We start from the raw sequence: 24,808 nt of genomic DNA on the forward strand, positions 1-24,808 counted from the left end.
AATTCATGATAATACAGGTAACTCAAGTCCAATATTCAGATGGCTTTTAGTCCTCTATGCCAACTAACTTTTTCTCCACTACAACTTTAATCCTTATGCTCTCCAATGCTGTTGACTGTTCAATACATCAAGCAGTTCCTAAAGAAAAGAGACAAAAAAAAAAAAATCAAATTTAGCCAGAGCACCTTGTATGTATGTATATATATATATATATATATATATATATACGAGTAAAACGCCCCCCCCCCACCGTCCAATGGATGGTGCTGAGTTGTCAAACATTTAAACCAAATTTTCTCAAAACAACTTGTCTGACCATCCCATAGGCCTCCCCTTTGAGAAACACTGATTTAACCTAAATTTGAGACACCAGCAAAAGAAGAAATAAAGATAGACTTTTTTTCTATTCCAAAGAAAAACGATTTTATTCACACAAACATGCAACCAAACTTGCGCGTACAAATGCACGTTCCCACAGCTTTATCGATCACATTCTTACCTGGAATCTATTTTTGTAATTTTTTCAAGACTTATACACACCCTGATACCGTTGGTATCTACAAATCAAATTTGAGCGCAATCAGATGAAGGATGCCCGAGATCCTAGAAGACAAACACACAGACTGACAGACAGATCGGATTTTATATAATAGATAAGGAAACAGCAATTTTCAACTGCAACTTTGCACTGTCCAGTGTCTTGGGAGTGAAATTTGGTTGGCATAAACTATGCACAAGTCTGTCATATATACACACGTTTGCACATATTTTCTCTCAAGATTGTTTGTTCACTGATGTCAAGATTTAGACATCAATGAATAAACTAATGAACAGATGTATGAAATGAAGATATATTTCCTCCACAAAATGCACGAGATTACATAAAATAAGAAAACTAGAATTAAGTGTGATTACAATAGATAAAAGAAGGAATTTCACATTTTTTCTTTCATCTTTAGTCAATCAGTCATAATGTAATGGCTCTGCACACACAACAAATATGAAACAAGACAAAATGCTGAAAGGCAAGCTACCTTTCAGGTTGCTGCCCAGGCAGCTTGCAATAACACATCCAGAATTTGCAATTTCTCCATATGTGCTACCATAAGGAATAATCCTCACATTCACTCTTTTTAACTCATACACAATAATCTTGTACTTGTCGACAAAATATGCATACAGCCTTATATGCAAAGGACTTCACTATTTCATCCCCCTACCTATATGCATGAGGACAGCTGTATCATAGAGCACATGGAAGAGGACAACTGACTCATAATGCATGTGGATGAGGACAGCAGTCTCATAATGCATGTGGATGAGGATAACTGTTTCAAGGTGCATATGAATGAGGATAGCTGCATCAAGGTGCATATGGATGAGGATAGCTGCATCGAGGTGCACACAGATGACAATAGCTACATCAAGTTGTACATGGATGAGAACAGTTGCCTCCAAGAGCACATGGATGAGGACAGCCACACCAAAGTGCACATGGATGTTATTCCTGTAGATATTCACCAGCATCTCACCAATCTAGGTGGGTCTATAAAGATTATTAACACTGTAACCCATGTCTTTTTGACTATCATCCTCATCATTTAATGTCTGCTTTTCCATGCTGGCATAGGTTGGATGGCTTGAAAGGAACTGGCAACACCAGGGACCACACAAGTTTCCATAGTCTGTTTTGGTTTAGTTTTTACAGCTGAATGCCCTCCCAAATGCCAACTACTTTACAGAGTGCACTGGGTGTATTTTTCATGGCTCTAGCACCAGTACTTTTTACTTGGCACCAACACCAATGCCTCTTACGCAGCACTTTGGTTTTAAGATATCAATTCTGTTGTAATGGCCACGTCCTCTGGAGCACATCAATGTGCAACATAACTCCGTCCTCTGTCATCTCTTTTGTAAGGCTCAGCATTTTCAGATCAGCATTCAAAATTTATTAAAACATCACACAAAGAATGAAACAGTAAAACCTGCAGAGAAAAATAAAGGCAAAAAACAAAAAAGGGAGCATCAATAGGTCTCACCATATCGTAGACTTGCAGCAACATTAACCAGTCCCAGAATATCTTCATGTGATAAACCTACAGCTTGTGCACAGACTTTCACATTAACAATGCAGGTTTTCAGCTTCCCTCTTGGTTTCTTTACTGAACTTTCTGTAAAGAGAAGGTCACAATCACACAGATGTAATATTAGATTTCAGTCAGTTTAATTTTTTGATACTCACAAATGTTAATAACTAAAAGATAGAGAAATGTAGTACATTTCGGTCATTCTTAAAACCATCTACTTTAGCTTAAATATTTCCGGTAGAGAGAATTGGAATGGGTAAAAATCAATTGTGAGTTCCGTGATATCACAGGTTGGGAGACATGTACACATGGATATCCCGCCAGCATTGATTTTCTTTGTTTTCTTCTGTTCATGGTGGAAGCAGTGGGAAAGCAAACTCCTTAGCCACACCACCATGTCTCTACCTGAAATCTTTACATATAAAAGTGAAGTTGTGTGTCTGTCTCCTATGATTTAGATTCCTAACTACTCCCACATTTTGCGGTGCAGTTTAACCCAAACCGGGTATCTTATAGTCGTGATTCATATCGAGCCCTTCTGGGTATTAGCGCGCGTCTACGATGAGTCTATGATTTAAAAAAACAATTACATCATTTTTCCCCATTTTTAATGCATTCTTTTTGCTATTATATGAGGGTAACTCTCTAAAAATGCTTATATAGTTATTTCCTTTACAAACCCGAGCAACGCCGGGCGATACTGCTAGTGTGTGTATAAATATAGGTATTAATAACTAAGAGGAAGGTGGTGGTGAGATGTGCTAGAAAAAACAGCCAAATCTCCCCTAAATCACACATCTTTTCCTGAGAATATATTATTTTATTTATTTATTTATTTTTTTACCAAAAAGAAGCTTTGCCCAAGGTTTTTTAAGTGCGTAGTGCCAAAGAAATTGGCCAAAATTCGTTCGGAGGCAGAGGGGATAGGGAGGGGAAACAAAAATCATAAATTTTCAAAAATCTTTTCTCAGAAAAAGATGCCCACCATCACACTATTATTTCGAAGGCTGTGGAGTGAAAAAAATTTGGAAATTTCCTCGTCAAAACGGAGAAATTTCAACTTCGTCATTGTCAGTTTACCGTCATGATTGTCAAAATACAACCAGCTGGGACATCGATAGCACAATACGATTTTTGCTTGGAGGAGTGGCTGTGTGATAAGTAGCTTGCTTACCAACCACATGGTTCCGGATTCAGTCCCACTGCGTGGCACTGTGGGCAAGTGTCTTCTACTATATAGCCTCGGGCCGACCAAAGCCTTGAGAATGGATTTGGTAGACGGAAACTGAAAGAAGCCCGTCGTGTGTATATATGTATATATATATATATATATATATATATATATACATATATATATATGTGTGTGTGTGTGTGTGTTTGTGTGTCTGCCCCCCCCCCTCCCCAACATCGCTTGACAACCAACGCGGGTGTGTTTGCATCCGCGTAACTTAGCGGTTCGGCAAAAGAGACCGATAGAATAAATACTAGGCTTACAAAGAATAAGTCCTGGGGTCGATTTGCTGGACTAAAGGCGGTGCTCCAGCATGGCCGCAGTCAAATGACTGAAACAAGTAAAAGAGTAAACATTTCCTTTCCATATGAAAGAAATAGTTTAAAACAAAACCGGAACAAAATCCTCAATAAAACACGAATAAACACATAAATTGGGCAACACAAAAACGCCTTTTCCATTTTGTCTACTGGGACAATGAGAAATGTTTCTCAAAGATATATAAACAAGAGAAAAACAATGTTTATATATACATACGACGCACAGAGCACGAAAATGGCTTGAAGCAGCAAAAAGTCACAGTGTAATGTACACCTTTATAACTTTTACCTGTTTCAGTCAACAAACAAAGCTCACAAGGAAAGAAACACAGAAGAAAGAACGGTTAATATATATTAACCAGAACGGTTAATATAGGGCGTAACAAATATCAGAAAATCAAAACAAAAATGTGTGTAATAGGTGTAAAACAACTTCCTATGAACGAATATGAAAAAAAAAATTCGCGCACGCGAAAGGGGGGTGGGGGAGAGGCCTCGGAAAATTCACATCGGGAAGTTCCGAAAGCGTCTGAGGAGCTGACCCGGGCACCAAAACAAAAAAAAATAGTGTAATATGTGTAAAACAACTTGCTCTAAACGAATATGAAAAAAAAAATGCGCTCTCGAGAAAGAGGGGTGGGGGAGAGGCCTCGGAATATTTATATCGGGAATTTCCGAAAGCATCTGAACCGGGCACAAAAACAAAAACAGCGTAATAGGTGTAAAACAACTTGCTCTAAACGACTATCATGAAAAAAATGCGCGCTCGCGAAAGGGGGGTGGGGGAGAGGCTTCGGAAATTTCACATCTTCAGTCCACGGCCTTTAAACTAAGAAAAAATAGTGTAATTGGTGTAAAACTACTTGTTCTAAACGAGTATCAAGAACACACACTCACACATGAATCATAAACTCCGTATTCGCAAAAAAAAAAAAAAATAAAGAGAAGAAATTCTGGAAAAAGTGAAGAAATGTTGGATCTCATTCCTTGGTTAAAGCTATTTTAAACATTAAATTTATGCTTTTCTTTGAAATAGTTCAGATATATGCAATTCTTCTCACTTATTAAGATGCATTTATCAGAAAAAAAGAGACAAAAAATTATTATTTTGTGTCAATCCTTCCCTAATTATCCTTTATTAATTAGTTTTGGCGTGTATTTTTTTCCCAAATTTATTTTTTCACCTTTACAACACTGTTTAGTAAAGCAATTAATTATCTTTATAATTTGCATATTTGACTTATTAATCAAAATTCTCTAGATGTAATATATACTAAGTAATGCATCCTTCATTTATGTGTTCCGTTCTGTATTATGCATGCGTGACTGTTTGTATGTAAGTGTGTTTAACTGTGCACATGAATGTGAATATTAAAGAACATATTTATTTACTATGATTGTTATTTTCAGAACAAATAAATCTTTTGGCTGTTATGTTATTGATGTTATTATTATTGCTAGTTAAAGGTGGTGACTTGGCTGAATATTTTGAGTCTTGTAGTATGTAGTTGTGTTAGTCAATATTCTGAGTTCAAATCCAACTCATTTCTTTATCATCATTATCGATGGACCACTCAAAGAGGTATGTATACATTATCATTTTCGTAACATAATTTCTGTAGTATTTCAAGATGTTTCTGACACGTATTTTGATTCACATGGCGGAGATCCAACATTTCTTCACTTTTTCCAGAATTTCTTCTCTTTATTATTTTTTTTTTTTGCGAAAGATGTACAAAAATACGGAGTTTATGATTCATGTGTGAGTGTGTGTTCTTGATACTCGTTTAGAACAAGTAGTTTTACACCAATTACACTATTTTTTCTTAGTTTAAAGGCCGTGGACTGAAGATGGGAAATTTCCGAAGCCTCTCCCCCACCCCCCTTTCGCGAGCGCGCATTTTTTTCATGATAGTCGTTTAGAGCAAGTTGTTTTACACCTATTACGCTGTTTTTGTTTTTGTGCCCGGTTCAGACGCTTTCGGAAATTCCCGATATAAATATTCCGAGGCCTCTCCCCCACCCCCCTTTCGCGTGCGCGAATTTTTTTTTTTCATATTCGTTCATAGGAAGTTGTTTTACACCTATTACACACATTTTTTTTTTGATTTTCTGATATTTGTTACGCCCTATATTAACCGAAAGAACAAATGTGGATCTTTGAAGATGTTTTCAATGAGGTTGGAACGGGAGAATTGAAGAATTCCATACAGAATTGCAACCAAAAGAATACCCTCCATCAGGCATTTGCCATATTCTGAACGCCTTACTTCCCTGGGCATGGATACATTGAAACTCCGACGTCTGGCAGCTGACTTGGCAGACACCCATAAAATTATTAACCATCTTACAAACAATAACTCTGAGCACCTTTTCAAACTCCACCCGTCTAACACCCGTGGACATATTTACAAAGTCAGAAAACAGCACAGCTCCCATGACTTCAGGAAACATTTTTTCACGCTGAGAATTGCTGAAGCATGGAACAAACTGCTGGCATCAGTTGTTAGTTGTCGGAGCACTGCATCCTTCAAAACTTCCATGCTTCCTGAGATTCGCCAACAATACACCTGATCTTCTCCCCTCCATACACACACAAGCATGTATCTGACTCATACGTTGTTCACTATCCAGACATTTCTACATTACTGCGTATACTTTATACGCACTTTTTGACAAGTTGTGGTGCACCTGAGCACTGTGTACAATAATTTCATTATTACTATTATTTATAGAAAAAACAACAACAAACAAAGTAAAAAAAAACACGAAAACATACCATCACATACATATTCAATATTGCTTTCCAATGATTCCAACATTCTTTCAAGTGACCTCCTCCTTGACGATGAAGAAGGTGACGAAAGCATGTTAACAGCCATCTCAAATATTAATGAATATTAATTAAAAAAAAAAGCAGAAAGTGAAATTTAAACTTCCCGGCTGAACACGTGACTGTAAGTTAAAGGAGAATGTATATTCTTCGACACCTTTGCGTATGTACATTCCGTATTAGCCACGGAATTGCTGAATTTAGGAGTGCACAAGCTTGGGATTTTATTGTCGGATATTTCAAAAACTTTACTTTAGTTTTAGAAGACTGGTGGGGGGTTTTGTTTTGGTATAAGATTAAATTTTATTTGTAAATATAAAATTTTATACTCATGTATATATACGTTGTGTGCGTATTAGCCGTATTTGTTTTGGTAAAAACTAGCGCGTCAAATAAGCCAACGAAGCATCTCTATGACGAGTCTACGTCTTAGACTAATGATTAACCTGAGGCCCACGGGGGCTTTTTAAGTGCCATGTCTAAGGAAGATTTATCTTCAATTAAGTGACAGTGCTGCCCGCTTCTCGAAAAGATTATGTATGCCTGGTCTACGATGTAGACTCTGCGTAGTCGTTTAACTTGCTAGAAATAGCAGCCAAATCGTTCCCAAATTACATTGTATCGTCGTCTCACAAATGGTCGCATTAAAGAATATGTTCTTTGGCGTATTGACATAGGAAAAAAGACTTTTATTTCAGATCTCGATCGGTACTAATTAGGAGTAAGAGCTTAGTTCAAGTTAATATGGAAAAGAAAATAATCATTTGAGTTCATTTATTTTTTTACATTACAATTGCATACTGAATTAGTAATTTATCGTGTGTAGGTGGTACTGGACGTGACAGGCACGGAGGGCATACTTTCAGACTAGTTGCCGTCTATGCCCCGACAAGAGCAGGACGACCAGATTTCTTTCGGCGTCCGGAAACCTTTCTTGGAACATCTGGCTTTTTAGTGCTAGCAGGAGGTTGGAACGGGATCTGTGACTGTGTAGGCTTATCAGACAGGAGAGGAGGGTGAAAAAGCTTTGCAAACCTGCTCAAACGATTTCAACAGTTTCACAGGTATCGACTGGATTTCTCTGATATACCAGCGTGGACCTGGTCAAACCACATCGGGTCATCCAGATCATATATCTAGATATGATCTGCAGAGCGGCACATAAGTTGTCCTCAATTTAAAGTAATATTTGTATTTTTTCCACGCAAACTTGAACTAAGCCCTTACAGTAAACCGCTCTTACTCCTAATTAGTACCGATTGAATAGATCAGAAATAAAAGCTATTCGAGCTGTTACCGTCTCGTCTTTTTCCCTATGCCAATGCGCTGAAGAACATATTCTTTAACGGGACCTTTCGTGAGACAGTATAATGTAATTTGGGAACGATTTGGCTACTATTTCTAGCAAGTTGAACGACTACATAAAACCCACGTCGTAGACCAGGCATACATAACCTTTTCGAGAAGCAGGCCGCACTATTCACAAAATTGAAGGTGAATTTTCGTTAGACATGCCATTTAAAAAGTCCCGTGGGCTTCAGGTTACCCATGAGTCTTAGACATAGACAGAACATTGTAGAGAGATGCTTCGTTGGCTCGTTTGACTCGCTAGTTCTTACAAAAACAAACTCATACAATTACAGAAGCACACGCGCGCATATAGGCACGAATATAGAATGTTATATTTACAAATAAAATTTATCTTATTCTCAAATAAAACTCGGTACAACTAGCGAACAGTGGTCCCAGTGCGCGCACACGCGCAGTCGCGCATCCGCGCTAGCTAGTCGTAAGTAGTCGATCCTAAAACGACTACCTAGCAAAGTAAATAAAACGCAAAATAAATAATTTTTTTTACACAAAAGTAAATAATATTTTTAAAAACAAAGAAAATAAAACACAAAGTAAATAATTTTTTAAACAAAGTAAGTAAAAACACAAAAACACAAAGTAAGGATCGACTAGTCATGATTAGCTGGCACGGATGGATGCGCGAGTACGCGAGAGCGCGCACCGGGACGGGACCACTGTTCGCTAGTAGTACCACCACAAAACTCACCATAGTTCTCTGAAAATAAAACAAAGTTTTTGAAATATCTGACAATAAAATCCCAACTCCTAGCAACTGTAATTTCGAGGATAATAGGAAATGTGAATACGTAAAAGTGGCGAAGAATATACATTCTCCTTTAACCTACTACACAGTCACGTGTTCAACCGGGAGATTTAAATTTTCGCTTCTCCCGTTTTCTTTAATAATATTTACAAATATTCGCGATGGCTGTTAACATGCCATCGTCACCTTCTTCATCGACGAAGAAGACGTCACTGGAAAAACTGTTGGACTCATTGGAAAGCAATGTCGATGTCATATGTGATGGTACGTTTCATTGTTTTCTACTATTTTTGTTGTTGGTTTTTTTTCTCTCTGGAATTCTTTTATTCTCCCGCTTCAACTTCCTCAAACGTCAACGATCGACATTTGTTCTTTCTTCTCCGTTTATTGTTTTGCGGGCGATCTTTCGTCTCTAGTAGACCTTTCCGTAAAAATTTTGTGTAGATCAGTGCTTTTCAAACTTTTTGCTGGAGCGGAACCCCAAGGAAACATTCCACTGGCTCGAGGAACCCCTGTTCAATAATTTAATAGTCTTATGCACACATATCTGCACAGGAGACTTTAAAAATTACTGCCGATTTTAGCAGTTTTGTAACTTCTTGCGGAACCCTGGTTGAAAAACCACTGGTGTAGATAGACAGTTCTTAATTTTTCTCTTGTTTATAAACCTCTATTGAGAAACATTTCTCGTGGGCTCAGCAAACAAAATGGAAAAGGTGTTGCCCTGTTTGTTTGTGTTTTATTAAGAATTCTTTTCCGCATTATTTTAAACTATTTCATATGAAAAGGAAGTGACAGTTTCCAAACTAAAATCCTATTGTTGTGATATCGTATTCCCAGCTGGTTGTATTTTGATAATCATGGCGATAATCGGACGCCCACATAAGTCGGATTTTCTTCATTTTAAACGGAATTTTTTCCATTTTTTTTTTCACCACGGCCTTCAAAATGATTGTGGGCATGTTTTTATAAAAACATTTTTGAAAATTTGTTTCTTTTTTTTTTTCGCCTCACCCCCATATCATTTCCTCCGGACTTGTTTTGGCCTGTTTTAATTTTTTTTTTGGCACTACGCTCATAAAAACCACAGGCAAAGTGTTTTTGATAAAAGAAAAAAAAATGTAATATTTTCAGATAAAAAGGTGTATAATTTAAGGGAGATTTTAAAAAATTGCTTTCCATAAAACAAAATCCCTCCCATTTCGAAGACCGCGGTGACAAAAAAAATTGGAAAATTCCCCATCAAAACGGAGCAATTCCAACTTATGTGGAGATCCATATAAATCTCCGTCATCCGAATGACTTAAATATAATTTCAGTGTTTCGTGATTTGTCAGTTTTTCTTAAGAACAAGTTCTCGAATAGATATTGATACACAACACCTAGTATTACTTTATTCGTCATTCCTTCGATGTAACTCGACAAAATCAAAACATTTCACTTCGGGTATCTCCGTGGAAGCAGATGACAGTTTGATTCTGTTTTCTGCTTGGAAATTCGCGGATTTTACATTCACACATGAAACAGGTAAGAACAAATATGCAAGGCTTTTTTTCTACAAGTTTAAAATGGGACATTGCTGGCATATTTTCGTTATATCTATACTCCACAACCCACGGAAATACCCGAAGTGAAATGTTTTGATTTTGTCGAGTTATATCGAAGGAATGTGATTTATTCCTTTTAAATCTAGTCCAAATTCCTGATATAGTGGGCTTCTTTGACTAGTCTTCCTTGCCACTTGACAGAAACATAGTTTTCTGCTTAACTGTGTCGTTTTGACTTATTACGTTTTATTGTCATAACACTGATGTGAGGTGGGTGAGACATGAATCAATTAGGTGATGATCTAGCTTCATTCAGGTCAGGATGTAGGAGAGACAACAAGAAATCATGCTTGCAAGAGTTGTTTTCATTGCAGAGATTCACATTCAACACCTTGCTGTGATTTATTGCCACCAATTTCTGTCACAAAAGCAAAGTATCACTCATGTATTACCTAAGATCTGCAATGGAAAATAACGATCATTTGTACTATAAACACAAAGCCAGAAATCCCACTACCCGGCTGGTATATATTTCATCAAACCCAAAAGGAAGAGAGGCAAAGTTGACTTTGGTCGGCTTTGAACTCAGTGTAAGGTTGGACAAAATGCCATTAAGCATTTTTTTTTTCTCCAGCATGCTAATGATTCTGCCACCTTGATTGAGGGATTTGGATTGTTGATGGAAGGATCATGTTACAACATTTACATGCTCTGCAACTTCAGCTTTTTATCTTTTAGCAGAGTTTCTTTTAGATGAAGTAATGGAAACAGCTGAGCAAGAAGGAGAAAGTGCAATCTATATTTATTGTAATAGATACGTAGCCAGACATAAGCATGAAGGTAGGGGAACCATCTGAACGTAGCCGTAGCTAGCGCTGCCCTGACTGGCCTCCTGTGCCGGTGGCACGTAAAAGACACCATCCGATTGTGGCCGTTGCCAGCCTCGCCTGGCACCTGTGTCGGTGGCATGTTAAAAGCACCCACTACACTCACGGAGTGGTTGGCGTTAGGAAGGGCATCCAGCTGTAGAAACACCGCCAGATCAGACAGGGCCTGGTGCAGCCTTCTGGCTTCCCAGACCCCAGTTGAACCGTCCAACCCATGCTAGCATGAAAAGCGGACGTTAAACGATGATGATGATGATGATGAAGAATGTTGCAAGAGGTTGTTGTACACTTTGTTGAAATCTAATTAGGTAAGACAAGCCAAAAGTGACCTAGTGGAGGAAGTTCCTCAGTGCAGTTGAAGATTAAAGAATGATATTTGGAGTCTCTCTTTCATATTTGGCAGAAGTCTCTAACAGATATGTAAAAGTATGCTTAGCACATGCAAAACAGTATCATGCACTTTTGGGAAAAGATCATTATCATCATTGTTTAACGTCCGCTTTCCATGCTAGCATGGGTTGGACGATTTTGACTAAGGGCTGGCGAACCAGTTGGTTGCACCAGGCTTCAATCTTGATCTGGCAGAGTTTCTACAGCTGGATGCCCTTCCTAACGCCAACCACTCCGAGAGTGTAGTGGGTGCTTTTATGTGCCACCAGCATGGGGCCAGTCAAGCTGTACTGGCAACAACCTCGCTCGAATCTTTTACACATGCCACCGGCACAGGTGCCAGTAAGGCGATGCTGGTAACGATCACGCTCGAATGGTGCCTTTTACATGCCACCGGCACGGACGCCAGATAACTGCTCTGGCAATGATCACGCTCGGATGGAGTGGTAAGGTCAGTAATTGTACTGGAACTCCATTACAGTCATACAAAAGTGGATACCTGGTTACTCTTGTGTGCTTAATGTGCTCTGAAGCATCTTCATCAGTCAACGCCATTGGCATACACATCAGTTGTGCAAGATAGAGGTACTGACATGCTCCAAAGTGGGATGCATCTCTTCTCTTCCACACAAGTTGTGTTGACCGAGTCTGAATTCTTGACTTGAATTCCTTTTGTTGTCAGCAAGGCTTTTATGTTATATCAGCTCTGGATGGATTCCATCCATTCAGCAGCTGTGGATTCTTTTTGAAAAGGAATCCTCAAATCTTTCCTCAGGTGTTTGGTACATCCTTCATTGAAACAAACAAGCTGGTCTCTTGATCAGGACAGATTTTATATTGAATGTATGGTGACGGAAAACATCAGATGTGAGTATCACCTGGTATTACATGTTCCGATTAGTTTGACTTGCAGAAGAATCACTTTCTCTAAACAAAGATTCTCTTCAGAAGCACATGGTGCATTCGCATTATCAGACATGTGTATTTCATCACTACTGGGAGAAAATGTAAATCCCTTTCTTAAATGGGTTTGAGTTGTAAGATTTTGATCATCTTAAGGATTTATAGTCTCCCGCCTTTTCTAGGTGACATTTTAGGACACACTAGCTTCAACAGAGATAATTACCATTCCAGTAACATGCTGTGGCAGTTAATGGGTTAAATCACAATATCACAGTTCAACCACTAGTGCTTGACATTTCTCATCTGCAGCCAATATATCTGTGTTTTTATATACAAGACACCTACATGGGATATTTCTCGGAGTGAATACAGCAGTATTACAGCATTCCTATTATACATTCACATAAAATAAGATAGGACGGTTGCTCTTTGGTAATAGTACTGCCTCAACTGATTGTGACCGATGCCAGTACCCACTGACTGGCTCCTGTAATGGTGGCTTGTAAAAAGCACCATCCGAATGTGTTCGTTACCAGGCCTGCTTTATTGGCTCCAGTGCTGGTGGTACGTAAAAAGCACCAACCAATCGTGACCGATGCCCAGTATCCCCTGACTGGTGGCCAGTAAGACTCGTCTTACTGGCCCCTGAGCTGGTGGCACGTAAAAAGCACCCACTACACTCTTGGTGTGGTTGGCATTAGGAAGGGCATCCAGCTGTAGAAATTCTGCCAGATTGGAGCCTGGTGCAGCTGCTGGCTCTCCAGACATCAGTCAAACCGTCTAACCCATGCCAGCATGGAAAACGAACGTTATTCGATGATGTGTGTTTTTGTGTATTCCTTAGTCTTCTCCTCATATGATGGTTTTAAATGGACGTCATCATCATATAAGTGATGTTGTTTGTTTTGAGTCTTCCATGATATATATGACTGGCCATGGAGAAATACTACTTTGCTTCGGAACAGATGAAGGTTGATGACAGGAAGAGCATCAAGCTGTAGAAAATTTGCTTCAAAAAATTTTGTCTGAACCAAGCACACGTGGTAAAATGGACATTAAATGATGATGATACATAAAAAACTAAAAAAATTGTATGGATTTGCATGAGAAGTCTGTATAACTGAACCTCAGATTAATTAGCATAAATTATTTAGTTGGTATGGAAAAGTGAACCTTATGTTAAAGCATTGTTGATATAGTATTGGTTAGTATGTGTCTTTATTCTTCTTCTACTTGTTTCAGTCATTAGATAATGGCCATGCTGTGGCAGCAGCTCGAAGGATTTTAGTTGAATGAATTAATTGACCCCAGAATTTATTTATTTTTTTTCCATTAAAATCTGGTACTTATTGTTTGGGTTCCTTTTTCCAAACTGATAAGTTATGGGAACTTAAATAGACCAACGCTGATGAGTCACACACACACACACACATGTGCTTTCAGTTACTGTCTACCAAATCAACTAACGAATCACTGGTCAGCCCAAGGCTATAGTAGAAGACACTTGCCCAAGGTGCCACACAGTGGACCTTAACCCAGAAACATATGGTAAGAAGTTTGCACAAACAAATTACAGTGCACCCATTGTTTTGGGGGTACTTTGAAATTATTGATCAGGATTTTTTTTTTACCAAATCGGTCTGTGGTAATTTTAGATTGTCCCAGAACTTGTTGCATGAAAATCTGAAATGAAGCATGTAAATAGCTCATGCCCCATGGACTATTATAGAAAAACATAATTTGTTTTATTTGAAAAGTAAAATAGGCAGAGGCATGGCTCTGTGGTTTAGAAGTTGGCTTTGCAATCACATGGTTTTGGGTTCAGTTCCAATGCATGACACCTTGGTTAAGTGTTTTCTACTATAACCGAGGCCAACTGATGCGTTGTGAGTGAATTTGGTAGACAGTAACTGTGTGGTGGCCTGTTGAGTGAGTGTGTGTAGGTTTGTGGGCTGTTGTCCTCCCACTGCCACTACTTGACCTGTGTTGGCCTGTTTCTGTCCATTAACTTATTGGTTCAACAAAAGAGGCCAATAGAGCAAGTACATCATCATCATCATCATCGTTTAACGTCTGCTTTCCATGCTAGCATGGGTTGGACGATTTTGACTGAGGGCTGGCGAACCAGATGGCTGCACCAGGCTCCAATCTTGATTTGTCAGAGTTTCTACAGCTGGATGCCTTTCCTAATGCTACGCCCTTCCTAACGCAGATGCCTTTCCTAACACGATGCCCTATATGTCCTGGGGTCGATTTGTTTGATTAACCCTTTAGTGTTCGCATTATTCTGCCAAAATTAATGCTTTTTCATCCACTTTGGTTTGAACTAATCAAACATTATCTTGTAACTATGAGAATTTGATGAGGTAGCTGTTAATTTTAAAATGATATTGTAGGGTGGTGTGAGAGACCAGATCTGGCCAATTTGAACATAAAACAGGCAGAATACTTTTGGCCGGATATGGCCGGTTTAAATGCTAAAGGGTTAAACCCTTTAAAGGTATTACTTCAGCTTGGCCATTACCCAGTAAGTGAAACAAATAAGAGAAGAGAAATAATGGGAATCAATGAATCCAGAAGCGAGAAAGAAACAAAAATGGTAGATAGGAGATCTAGGAATTGCTAAAAGAAAAGAAAATCTGTAGTTTGTATTAACGAAAGGTGATAGTCAAACTTTAGGCTATATTTCATATACTCTTTACTCTTTTATTTGTTTCAGTCATTTGACTGCGGCCATGCTGGAGCACCGCCGTTAGTCAAGAAAATCGACCCCAGGACTTATTCTTTGTAAGCCTAAGTACTTATTCTATCGGTCTCTTTTGCCGGACCGCTAAGTTACAGGGATGTAAACACACCACCATCAGTTGTCAAGCGGTGATGGGGGGGGGACAAACACAGACACACGATATCTATCTATCTATCTATATATATATATATATACATACATACATATATAGAACGTGCTTCTTTCAGTTTCTGTCTACCAAATCCACTCACAAGGCTTTGGTTGGCTTGAGGCTATAGTAGAAGACACTTGCCCAAAGTGCCACGCAGTGGGACTGAACCCGGAACCATGTGGTTGGTAAGCAAGCTACTTACCACGCATCCACTCCTGCGCATATTATAATTGTAATTGTATAATATTTCCATGAATGGAAGCTGTGTGCAGTTATTTAACATACAGGAAATAGAAACCAAATCCCTCATAAAGCATATACCCTTAAGAGTGTGACATTGTAAATAGGTCTGCTTGATCAGGATTGCACTTATCATTCTGAAAACCAGGTTCCAATCCAGGATGCAGCAACCAAGTCCCACCCTCCCACTTCTCAGTCCATCATCACAGCCTTGAGGTCCTGGATTCATTCCAGGTCAATGTCTACAGGCAAGTTGTCTCCGTAAGCGTGATGACGTTTTCCTCTTCTTACATCACCACGAAATGGGTTCCACGAGACTAATTTGGATGCTTCCATTTGAGGGTGGCACACACAGTGACCAGATAGTCACAGCCGTCTTTGCCAGATCTTCTCACTAGCTTTTGGCAGGTTTCCAGAAAGACTTAATATAGTCTGAACCTATCAGAGGGGACACATGCACGCACACGTGTGTGTATGTATAAACACACACACACACTCCTAATGCAAGTTAAAATACCGACATTGGATTTGTAGTCAACACATTATACCAGTGGTTTTCAACCAGGGTTCCGCGGAACCTTAGGGTTCCGCCAGTACAGTCCAGGGGTTCCTCAAGAAGTTACAAAACTGCTAAAATCGGCAGTAATTTTTAATTCTCCTGTGCAGATATGTGTGCATAAGACTATTAAATTATTGCACAGGGGTTCCTCGAGCCAGTGGAATGTTTCCTTGGGGTTCCGCTCCAGCAAAAAGGTTGAAAAGCATTGCATTATACATTCCTTCATTCCTTTACTGCAGTGCACTAGCACATTCGTTAGTATTCCAGGCAAAATTCTTAGTGGCATATTGTCCATATTTGTTCTGAGTTCAAATTTCACTGAGGTCTACTTTACCTTCCAACCTTTTAGGGTGGGTAAAACACGTACCAGTTGAGTACTGGGGTTGATGTAAACAACTTACCCCCCCTCTCTGAAATTGCTGCCCTTGTGCTAAAATTTGAAACCAATACATCATACATTTCTCTGTTTCTCTTCTTCTAGATGTTAATGAATGAAATCACTTTAGAGCAATGCTTATACATTGGAGTATTTTTCTATGATATTCTGGTATTATCAGCTTTCTGTGTCAGTTACCCCAGGTGGGATTATCTACATGATTATTTAACTTGCAAGAAATAGTTTCTAAATTCCATGTAGGTGACATCGTACCATCTCAGAAGAGAATACTTTGGATGATGTGGTCCTGGGTGTGTTCTGCCAAGGAAATTCATGGAAGGGTCATGACTGGTTTGCTTGCCTTTTCTTCATAGCTTTGCTTAGGGCTGACCTATGTTACACAACTACTATCAGTTTAGAACTTCTATATTTATACACACACTAGCAGTATCGCCTGGCGTTGCTATATAAGCATTTTTAGAGAGTTACTTTCCTTATATAATAGCAAAAAAAATGCATTAAAAATGGGAAAAAATTATGATAAATTTTTTTTTAAATCATAGACTCGATATGAATCACGGCTATAAGATACCCGGTTTTGGTTAAACTGCACCGCAAAATGTGGGAGTAGTTAGGAATCTAAATCATAGGAGACAGACACACAACTTCACTTTTATATGTAAAGATTTGAGGTAGAGACATGGTGGTGTGGGTAAGGAGTTTGCTTTCCCACTGCTTCCACCATGAACAGAAGAAAAACAAAGAAAATCAATGCTGGCGGGATATCCATGTGTACATGTCTCCCAACCTGTGATATCACGGAACTCACAATTGGTTCTCACCCGTTCCAATTCTCTCTACCGGAAATATTTAAGCTAAAGTAGATGGTTTTAAGAATGACCGAAATGTACTACATTTTTCTATCTTTTAGTTATTAACATTTGTGAGGATCAAAAAATTAAACTGACTGAAATCTAATATTACATCTGTGTGATTATGACCTTCTCTTTACAGAAAGTTCATTTAAGAAACCAAGAGGGAAGCTGAAAACCTGCATTGTTAATGTGAAAGTCTGTGCACGAGCTGTAGGTTTATCACATGAAGATATTCTGGGACTGGTTAATGTTGCTGCAAGTCTACGATATGGTGAGACCTATTGATGCTCCCTTTTTTGTTTTTTGCCTTTATTTTTCTCTGCAGGTTTTACTGTTTCATTCTTTGTGTGATGTTTTAATAAGTTTTGAAGGCTGATCTGAAAATGCTGAGCCTTACAAAAGAGATGACAGAGGACGGAGTTATGTTGCGCTTTGATGTGCTCCAGAGGACGGAGTTATGTTGCACATTGATGTGCTCCAGAGGACGTGGCTATTACGACAGAATTGATATCTTAAAACCAAAGTGCTGCATAAGAGGCATTGGTGTTGGTGCCATGAAAAATACACCCAGTACACTCTCTAAAGTGGTTTGCATGGGGCATGGGTGGCATTCAGCTATAAAAACGAAGCCAAAACAGACTATGGAAGCTGGTGTTACCAGTTCCTGTCAAGCTGTCAAAATCATACCAGTATAGAACAGACATTGAATGATGATGATAATGATAGTCAAAATGACATGGGTTACAGTGATAATAATCTCTATAGACCCACCTAGATTGGTGAGATGTTGGTGAATATCTGCAGGAATAACATTCCATGTACACCTTGGTGTGGCTGTCCTCAGCCATGCACACTCTGTAGCACCTGTCCTCATTTGTGCACAACTTGATGCAGCTGTCCTCTTCCATGTGCAACTTAATGCAGCTGCCCTAATCCATGCACAACTGGATGAAACTGCCATCATCCATGTACAACTTAATGCAGCTATCCTTATCAATGTGCACCTTGGTGCAGCTGTCCTTATCCATGCTTGCCTTGAAACAGCTGTCTTTGTTCATGTGCACCTTGAGGCAACTGTCCTAATCCATGCACACTTTGATGTAGCTAGTCCTCATGTGTGCAGCTTGATGCAGCTATCCTTGTCCATGTGCACCTTGATGCAGCTTTCCATACCATGCTCACTTTGATGCTCTTATCCTAATCCATGTGCACCTTGATGCAGTTGTCCTCATCCATGTGCACCTTGATGCAGCTGTGCTCATCCATGCACACTGAGGCAGCTGTCCTCACCCACATGCATTGTGAGGCAGTTGTCCTCGTCCTTGTGCACCATGATGCAGCTGAGATAGGTAGGGGGATGAAGTAGTGAAGTACTCTGCATATAAGGCTGTATGTATATTTTGTTGACATGTACAAGATTATTATGTATGAGTTAAAAAGAGTGAATGTGAAGATCAATCCTTATGGTAGTACATATGGAGAAATTGCAAGCTACCTAGGTAGCAACCTGAAAGATAGCTTGCCTATCAGCATTCTGTCTTGTTTCCTATTTGTTGTGTGTGCAGAGCTATTACATTATGGCAGATTGACTAAAGATGAAAGTAAAAATGTGAAATTCCTTCTTCCATCTATTGTAATCACACTTTATTTTAGTTTTTTTTTATTTCATGTGACATCATGCATTTTGTGGAGAAAATATAGAGTAATACCTCATTTTATGAGGACCTCCCTTATGAGACCCTGGGTTTATGAGTTTTATTTTCCAAGCACAAGTTCTTAAACAAAGGGCAAAAGTTTCTACTACAATAATAAATGGTTCTACATGTTACCGAGAAATTTATAGAGAGCAAAAAACAGCTTCTTCTATGCAAACAACTCTAGATTTGCTTTTTAAAAAGAAGTCTTCCAGTCCATCTATGAATGCTTGTGAATCGGTGATTGCATCTACTAGCGATGGTGTGTATGGGTGTAATGCGAGTGAAATTGGGGATTTGTGCTGGTGACTGGACAGGTTCCTGTGCTGGTGGCGCACCCACAACACTCTCGGAGTGGTTGGTGTTAGGAAGGGCATCCAGCTGTAGAAACTCGGCCAGATCAGATTGGAGCCTGGTGCAGCCAACTGGTTCGCTAGTCCTCAGTCAAGTTGTCCAACCCATGCTAGCATAGAAAGTGGACATTAAACGATGATGATAATGATGATCTTGACATTCTTCTTACTTTACATATAATATTCTTTATATTCTTCTGTTGTATAATTGCTATTTATTTATAAGTATTGTAAATTTTATCGGTAAAACATTTTTCTGGGAACGAATTACAATTTATAACATTGCTACTATGGGAAATCATTGCTCTGCTTTACGAGTGGTCCCCAGGAATAAATCAACTTGTATATGAGGGCATTACTGTATGTTTGTCTCTTGCATGCTTATCAACAGTTTATTCATTGATGCCCAAATATTGATATCCATGAACAAACAATCTTGAGAGAAAGCATGTTCAAATGCATGTGTATGATAGACTTTTGCATAGTTTATGCCAACCAAATTTCACTAGCAGGACTTTGTTCATTGCAAAGTTGCAGTTGAAAATTGGTATTTCCTTATTATATATATACTCAGGGTGCTCTGGTTAAATTTGATTATTATTATTATTATTATTATTCTATGTTTGACTTTTGCGTTATGTCTGTACAAGTTGGCTCCAAGTCTCACCCAGAGACCTCAAGAGACAACAGGTTGGAAGTTCACGTTGTTGTTATGCCTAGTGTGCCATATATTTGGGGGTTTTTTTGGTGTTGTACTAGTGAATGTCTAATACATAAAAAAAAAAAAGTTTGTTTTAAACCTTGGGATTACATAGAAAGTATTTTGCGTAGGATATGAGCAGTTCCCATGAGCACTGTCTTTTGAATTTCTGCCATTTTGGGGTTTCCTGGTATCTGAGTTAGGTAGCAATCAGTCCCAGGGCACCTATGACAACAGGTATTGTTTTAGTCTTCAGCTTCCACATTTTGCTGATTTCTATTTCAAGATCTTTATATTAGCTCAGTTTTTGGTAGGTCTTGACAGATATGTTTATATTGATTGGGACAGTCATATCAATGAGGAGGCATGTTCTTTGTCTGAAGTCTTTCAATATGATGTCTGGCCTATTTGAATCTATCTTTCTGTCAGTTTGAATGGTGAAGTTCCAGAGGAGTGAGATGTGGTCATTTTCAAGCACTGGAGGTGGATTGTGTTCCCACCAGTTTTTTTCATGGGGCAAATCCAGGTTTTTGCAAATTACCCAGTGAATATATTGTGCAGCTCTATCATGCCTGTTGAGGTACTCTGTAGGTGCTAGAAGACTGCATTTGGAGACAACATGATCAATGGTTTCATTTTGTTGTCGGCATACATGACATGTTGGGCTACTGCCGTTCTTTAATATGTTGGCCTGGTAGTTTCTTGTTGGTAGGCATTGATCTTGAGCTGCTATGATAAACCCCTCTGTTTCAGATTTTAAGTCAGAGGCCATTAGCCATTGATGGGTCAGGGCTTTGTCAATATCTGCATTATTCGCTCTCTTTGGGTATTTGCCATAGAGAGGTTTTTCTTGTCATTTATTATTCAGAATATCTAAGGCCGCAGTTTTGGCATGGGTTTTCATGCGCCTAGCTTTTTCTGTGCTTGTTTCTTGTATGTCTATCTCTAATTCCGAAATTGGTTGTATTTGGAATTCACTTAGATATTCCTGTGCCTGTTTTGTTACTGAGTATGATGCTTTCTTGTTTTCATGTTTTGAGACAAGTTTTAACATCCAGTCCTCAGACTTTTTCAGGTAGGTGTCTAGGCCAATTGTAGCAATCTTCGTTGTTATTGCCAGTTGCAAAAGACCACGGCCTCCCTTTTTTCTTGGCAGATAAAGTCGTTCTGTATCTGCCTTAGGGTGGTGCATTCTATGCATTGTCAACAGTTTTCTTATTTTACTGTCGAGCTGACATATTTCAGTAATTGACCAGTTAACGATATTGAAACTGTAAGTCACGACTGGTATGGCTAATGCATTGATCACTTCGATCCTGTTTCTTGCATTCAGCTCTGTCTTGAGTATTGCTCTCACTCTTCGATAGCATTCTCTCCTGATCCTTTCCTTCATCTCTGAATGCCTTATTCCGTTCCCTTCAATTACCCCTAGGTACTTGTAGCTCTCCGCTGGGTCTAGTTCTTTTATGACATTCTGCTGGTCAAGATTAATGTTAGATGTTTCTGTCATTTTTCCTTTGATAAAGGTAGCTTTTGCACATTTATCGAGGCCAAATTACATTCTGATGTCGTCACTGAATTGTTTGACTATCGCTAGTAAGCCCTTGAGTTGTTGGTCATTTTTTGCAAAGAGCTATAAATCATCCATGTAAATGAGATGATTTATATTTTTATCAAACATTTTATACCCGTACTGCGCGTCATTGAGCAGTTTTGAGAGCCTTAAGGTTTTTCAAATATTCAATGTCAGATCTAAATAGTTTAATTTGTTGTTGCAGACGCTCTTGCCAAGAAGGCTTTTTGTGGGAATGTTGCCGTTTTCTAATCTTTTCATCACATAGGATCGTTGAGATTTTCGCGGATGCATAGTATAGGTGGTTGAGATTTGTGATATCAACATCATTAGCTGAAATTATATCCTTAAGTGCGAGCCGGATTTTACCAATTATTTTCATGTTTTGGTTAGAGTTGCGGATTTTATGGAGTGTATCACGTTCATCCATGCTGGTTTCTTTAATTTTCAGCCATTCAATCATGATTTGATTTTTTAGTTCATGTAGTTCTGTTGGGTCAATATTTGTGTGACTTTCTTTATCTATTTGATGTTCATCTGTCTTAGTGTCTATGATTGGTTCAGGGAGTATTTCACTTTGTCTATCACTTATACTAACTCTTTCAATCCTTACTTCGTTTTTATCAGCCCTGGGCTGGTCTATAATTATTTCCTCTGTATTATCTTCTCTAGCTGCAGCTTCGTTCATTTTATCTGATATTGCTTGTCTAACTTGATCAATCTCTACTTCAGTCAGTAATTTTTTTTTATAATGTTTCTTCTGACGTTGGCAAGTTTGTTACTGTGTATGTAGGGTCTTACTTCAGGGTGTTTCTGTCTCCAGTTTAAGTATGTTTGTACAGTGTTAGATTTATCTGTGGGGAAATATATGGCATGGTAGAAGGCCTCAAGAACTTCTTTATTATCTTCCCTAGACCATTTTTCCTTCTTTTTCTTTTGATTATTTGGTGACAAGCATGGATGGCCATCTGTTGGAATATTCCGGTTGTGGGGTACGTCCAGCTCCTGTGTGTTGAGAAGATTTGATCCAGTAGCTGATTTTTCAATCAGAATTTGGTTCAATATTCAGGTACATGGTCTTTTGTAATCCATGCAACAACCAATGCGATTTATTGTTTGATTTGTTGACATTGAAGCATGACAAGCTTCCATTCTTATATTAGGAGATGGATCTGTCAGTTTAGGGTTCTCTACACATAAGCATTGCTTGTAGTGCAGCTTCTTAAGGCTAGCAGATCTGTATTTGTCTGTATTTTTTTTGTTGATAGTTTTATCTTGGAACATTTTTTTCCCCTTCTCTTCCTTTTTTCCTCTCTCTTTCTCTCTATCTCCTTCTTCTCCTTTTTCCTTCCTTCTTTTCCCTTCCTCTTTTAAACTTATAAAAGGCTCACTCTGCCTGTATTAGTTCCCAATAATGAGAATAGAATACAGAGAAAGAAAATAAAATAAAAGGGATCTGTCAAGTTATTATTGTTATTACTATCACCTTCATCACCATCATCATCATCAACATCATCATCATCATCATCATCAATGACATTGTTTTATGTGTAGTCACAGCCACAGCCACCATCAACACCACTACTGCCATTGTGTGGGGGAATGGTTGGTTAAAGAGGTCATGGTCTATGGGTCTATAAATAGATTCAGCAGATGGTGGAGACAAAGGACATTAATAGTCAGTAAAAGGTCAAACCTGTTTACATTTATTTATTTATTTTTTTTCCTTTCTCTTTTCTTCCTTTCCACATACATATGTATATGTATATGTTTACTCACACACACATATTATCTGATGTTTATGTCAATGATTTTTTTTTTTTTAAAATTTCTGAATTCAATGTTATGTATATATTTTTTTAATTTCTGAATTCAGCTGTATGTATATATTAGCAGGTGCTTAATTCCATAATTTTTTATCATGCATTTAATTGTGTTGTTACAATAAAAGGCAATTTTACACATTCTTATAGTCATGAGAGAAGACTAAATGTAAATGTTCACACAGAATTGGAGATATTTATGTTTCTAATTTTTCTTGTTAGGTGTACGTTTGTATGAGCTGTAGATATGTAAGTTCCTTAACTTATTTTGAGGGAAATTCAAATTGCTCACAGAAAACAGTAGATCTTCCAGTTTTCTACAGTTGTTTTTTTTTTATTATTATTATTTTTTATTATTATTATTTTTATTATTATTATTATTATTATTGTCTCCTTTTGTCAGAAACTATTTGATGTATTGGTGAGCAGTCAACAACATTGGAGAGCATAAGGATTAAAGTTGTAGTGGAGAAAAAGTTAGTTGGCATAGAGGACCGAAAGCCATCTGAATATTGGAAAAGAGTTATCTGTATGATGATGATTCCTGCTGGGTATCAAAACGCTGACATCATGACTGCCACTCAATGCTCTGTGAACATTGTAAAGGCTATAAAATGTGACAGACATTATGGAAACAAAGTTCCCCAAAACTTTGATGGTTCTTTGGCTGTGTCTCCATGGAAGGTGATGTCATGCCATCCATCTTTGAACAGGGCCTTTGGCTCAATTCAAATGGTCAATCAATGGAAATTGTAGTCGTGATCCCTGTGCCGGTGGCACGTAAAAAGAGAATTTCTATGACTTCACCGGCCCCAAATTCTGGCCTCCTAATTCCCTTAATTATAATACCATAAATTAATGTGTGGGGCATGGTTGAGAAAGACACAAACTGCTCTACCTGAAACACCAAGATCAAGGACGTGTTCCAGGGCATAGTGAGGAACACATGTACCTTTCTCCAGAACCATCTTGAGGTCAAAGTGGAAACTGAGAGTGGCTACTTTGAGTAAAAACTCTTACCTCCCAACCATAATCTAGTTGATATTTTGTTTTTTATAATACTTTATTGTTGGATGAGATATTGTATTTTCGTTTCCTTATATGCAAACTGTCGAATTTAGCTCTAATATAATTTATATGCACACACACACACATATTGTTCGTTCTTGTTTCATTTTAATTTTCTTTAATTTTTTTTATTTTCCTTATAAGGAATTCGAATTAGTTGTGATCTCATTCAGTGTTGTATCCCACAAACAACTTTCCCACAAAGAGCTGCCATCAGACTTCTATCATGTATAAATCATCACACTATTTCAGAAAAAGCCAATACATCATTCACGGTGAGTGTATAAAAAAGTTTTATCATTGTACATCATGTTAAAATAAATCCATTTGGTTCTA

The 24,808-nt window shown here is 38.3% G+C and overlaps 2 protein-coding genes across 3 annotated transcripts in view; one reads left to right on the forward strand and one right to left on the reverse strand.

The window, feature by feature from the left end:
• LOC115229284 (centromere protein I-like) overlaps positions 1–7,152 on the reverse strand; it is a 29,683-nt gene extending 22,531 nt beyond the window's left edge. For both annotated transcript variants that reach the window (XM_036499163.1, XM_036499164.1), the window contains exons 1-2: positions 6,418–7,152; positions 2,040–2,171 (exon numbers count right to left, since the gene is read on the reverse strand). In XM_036499163.1, coding sequence (XP_036355056.1) covers positions 2,040–2,171; positions 6,418–6,520 — 235 coding nt within the window. In that variant the 5' untranslated portion in view covers positions 6,521–7,152. The remainder of the gene's footprint in view (positions 1–2,039; positions 2,172–6,417) is intronic.
• A 1,528-nt stretch (positions 7,153–8,680) lies between these two features.
• LOC115229285 (centromere protein I-like) overlaps positions 8,681–24,808 on the forward strand; it is a 58,025-nt gene continuing 41,897 nt past the window's right edge. The window contains exons 1-3 of the mRNA XM_036499162.1: positions 8,681–8,851; positions 17,401–17,532; positions 24,617–24,747. Coding sequence (XP_036355055.1) covers positions 8,749–8,851; positions 17,401–17,532; positions 24,617–24,747 — 366 coding nt within the window. The 5' untranslated portion in view covers positions 8,681–8,748. The remainder of the gene's footprint in view (positions 8,852–17,400; positions 17,533–24,616; positions 24,748–24,808) is intronic.

This window comes from Octopus sinensis, unplaced genomic scaffold (genome assembly GCF_006345805.1).
Source record: "Octopus sinensis unplaced genomic scaffold, ASM634580v1 Contig12345, whole genome shotgun sequence".
In the NCBI taxonomy this organism is placed as follows: Eukaryota; Metazoa; Mollusca; class Cephalopoda; order Octopoda; family Octopodidae; genus Octopus; species Octopus sinensis.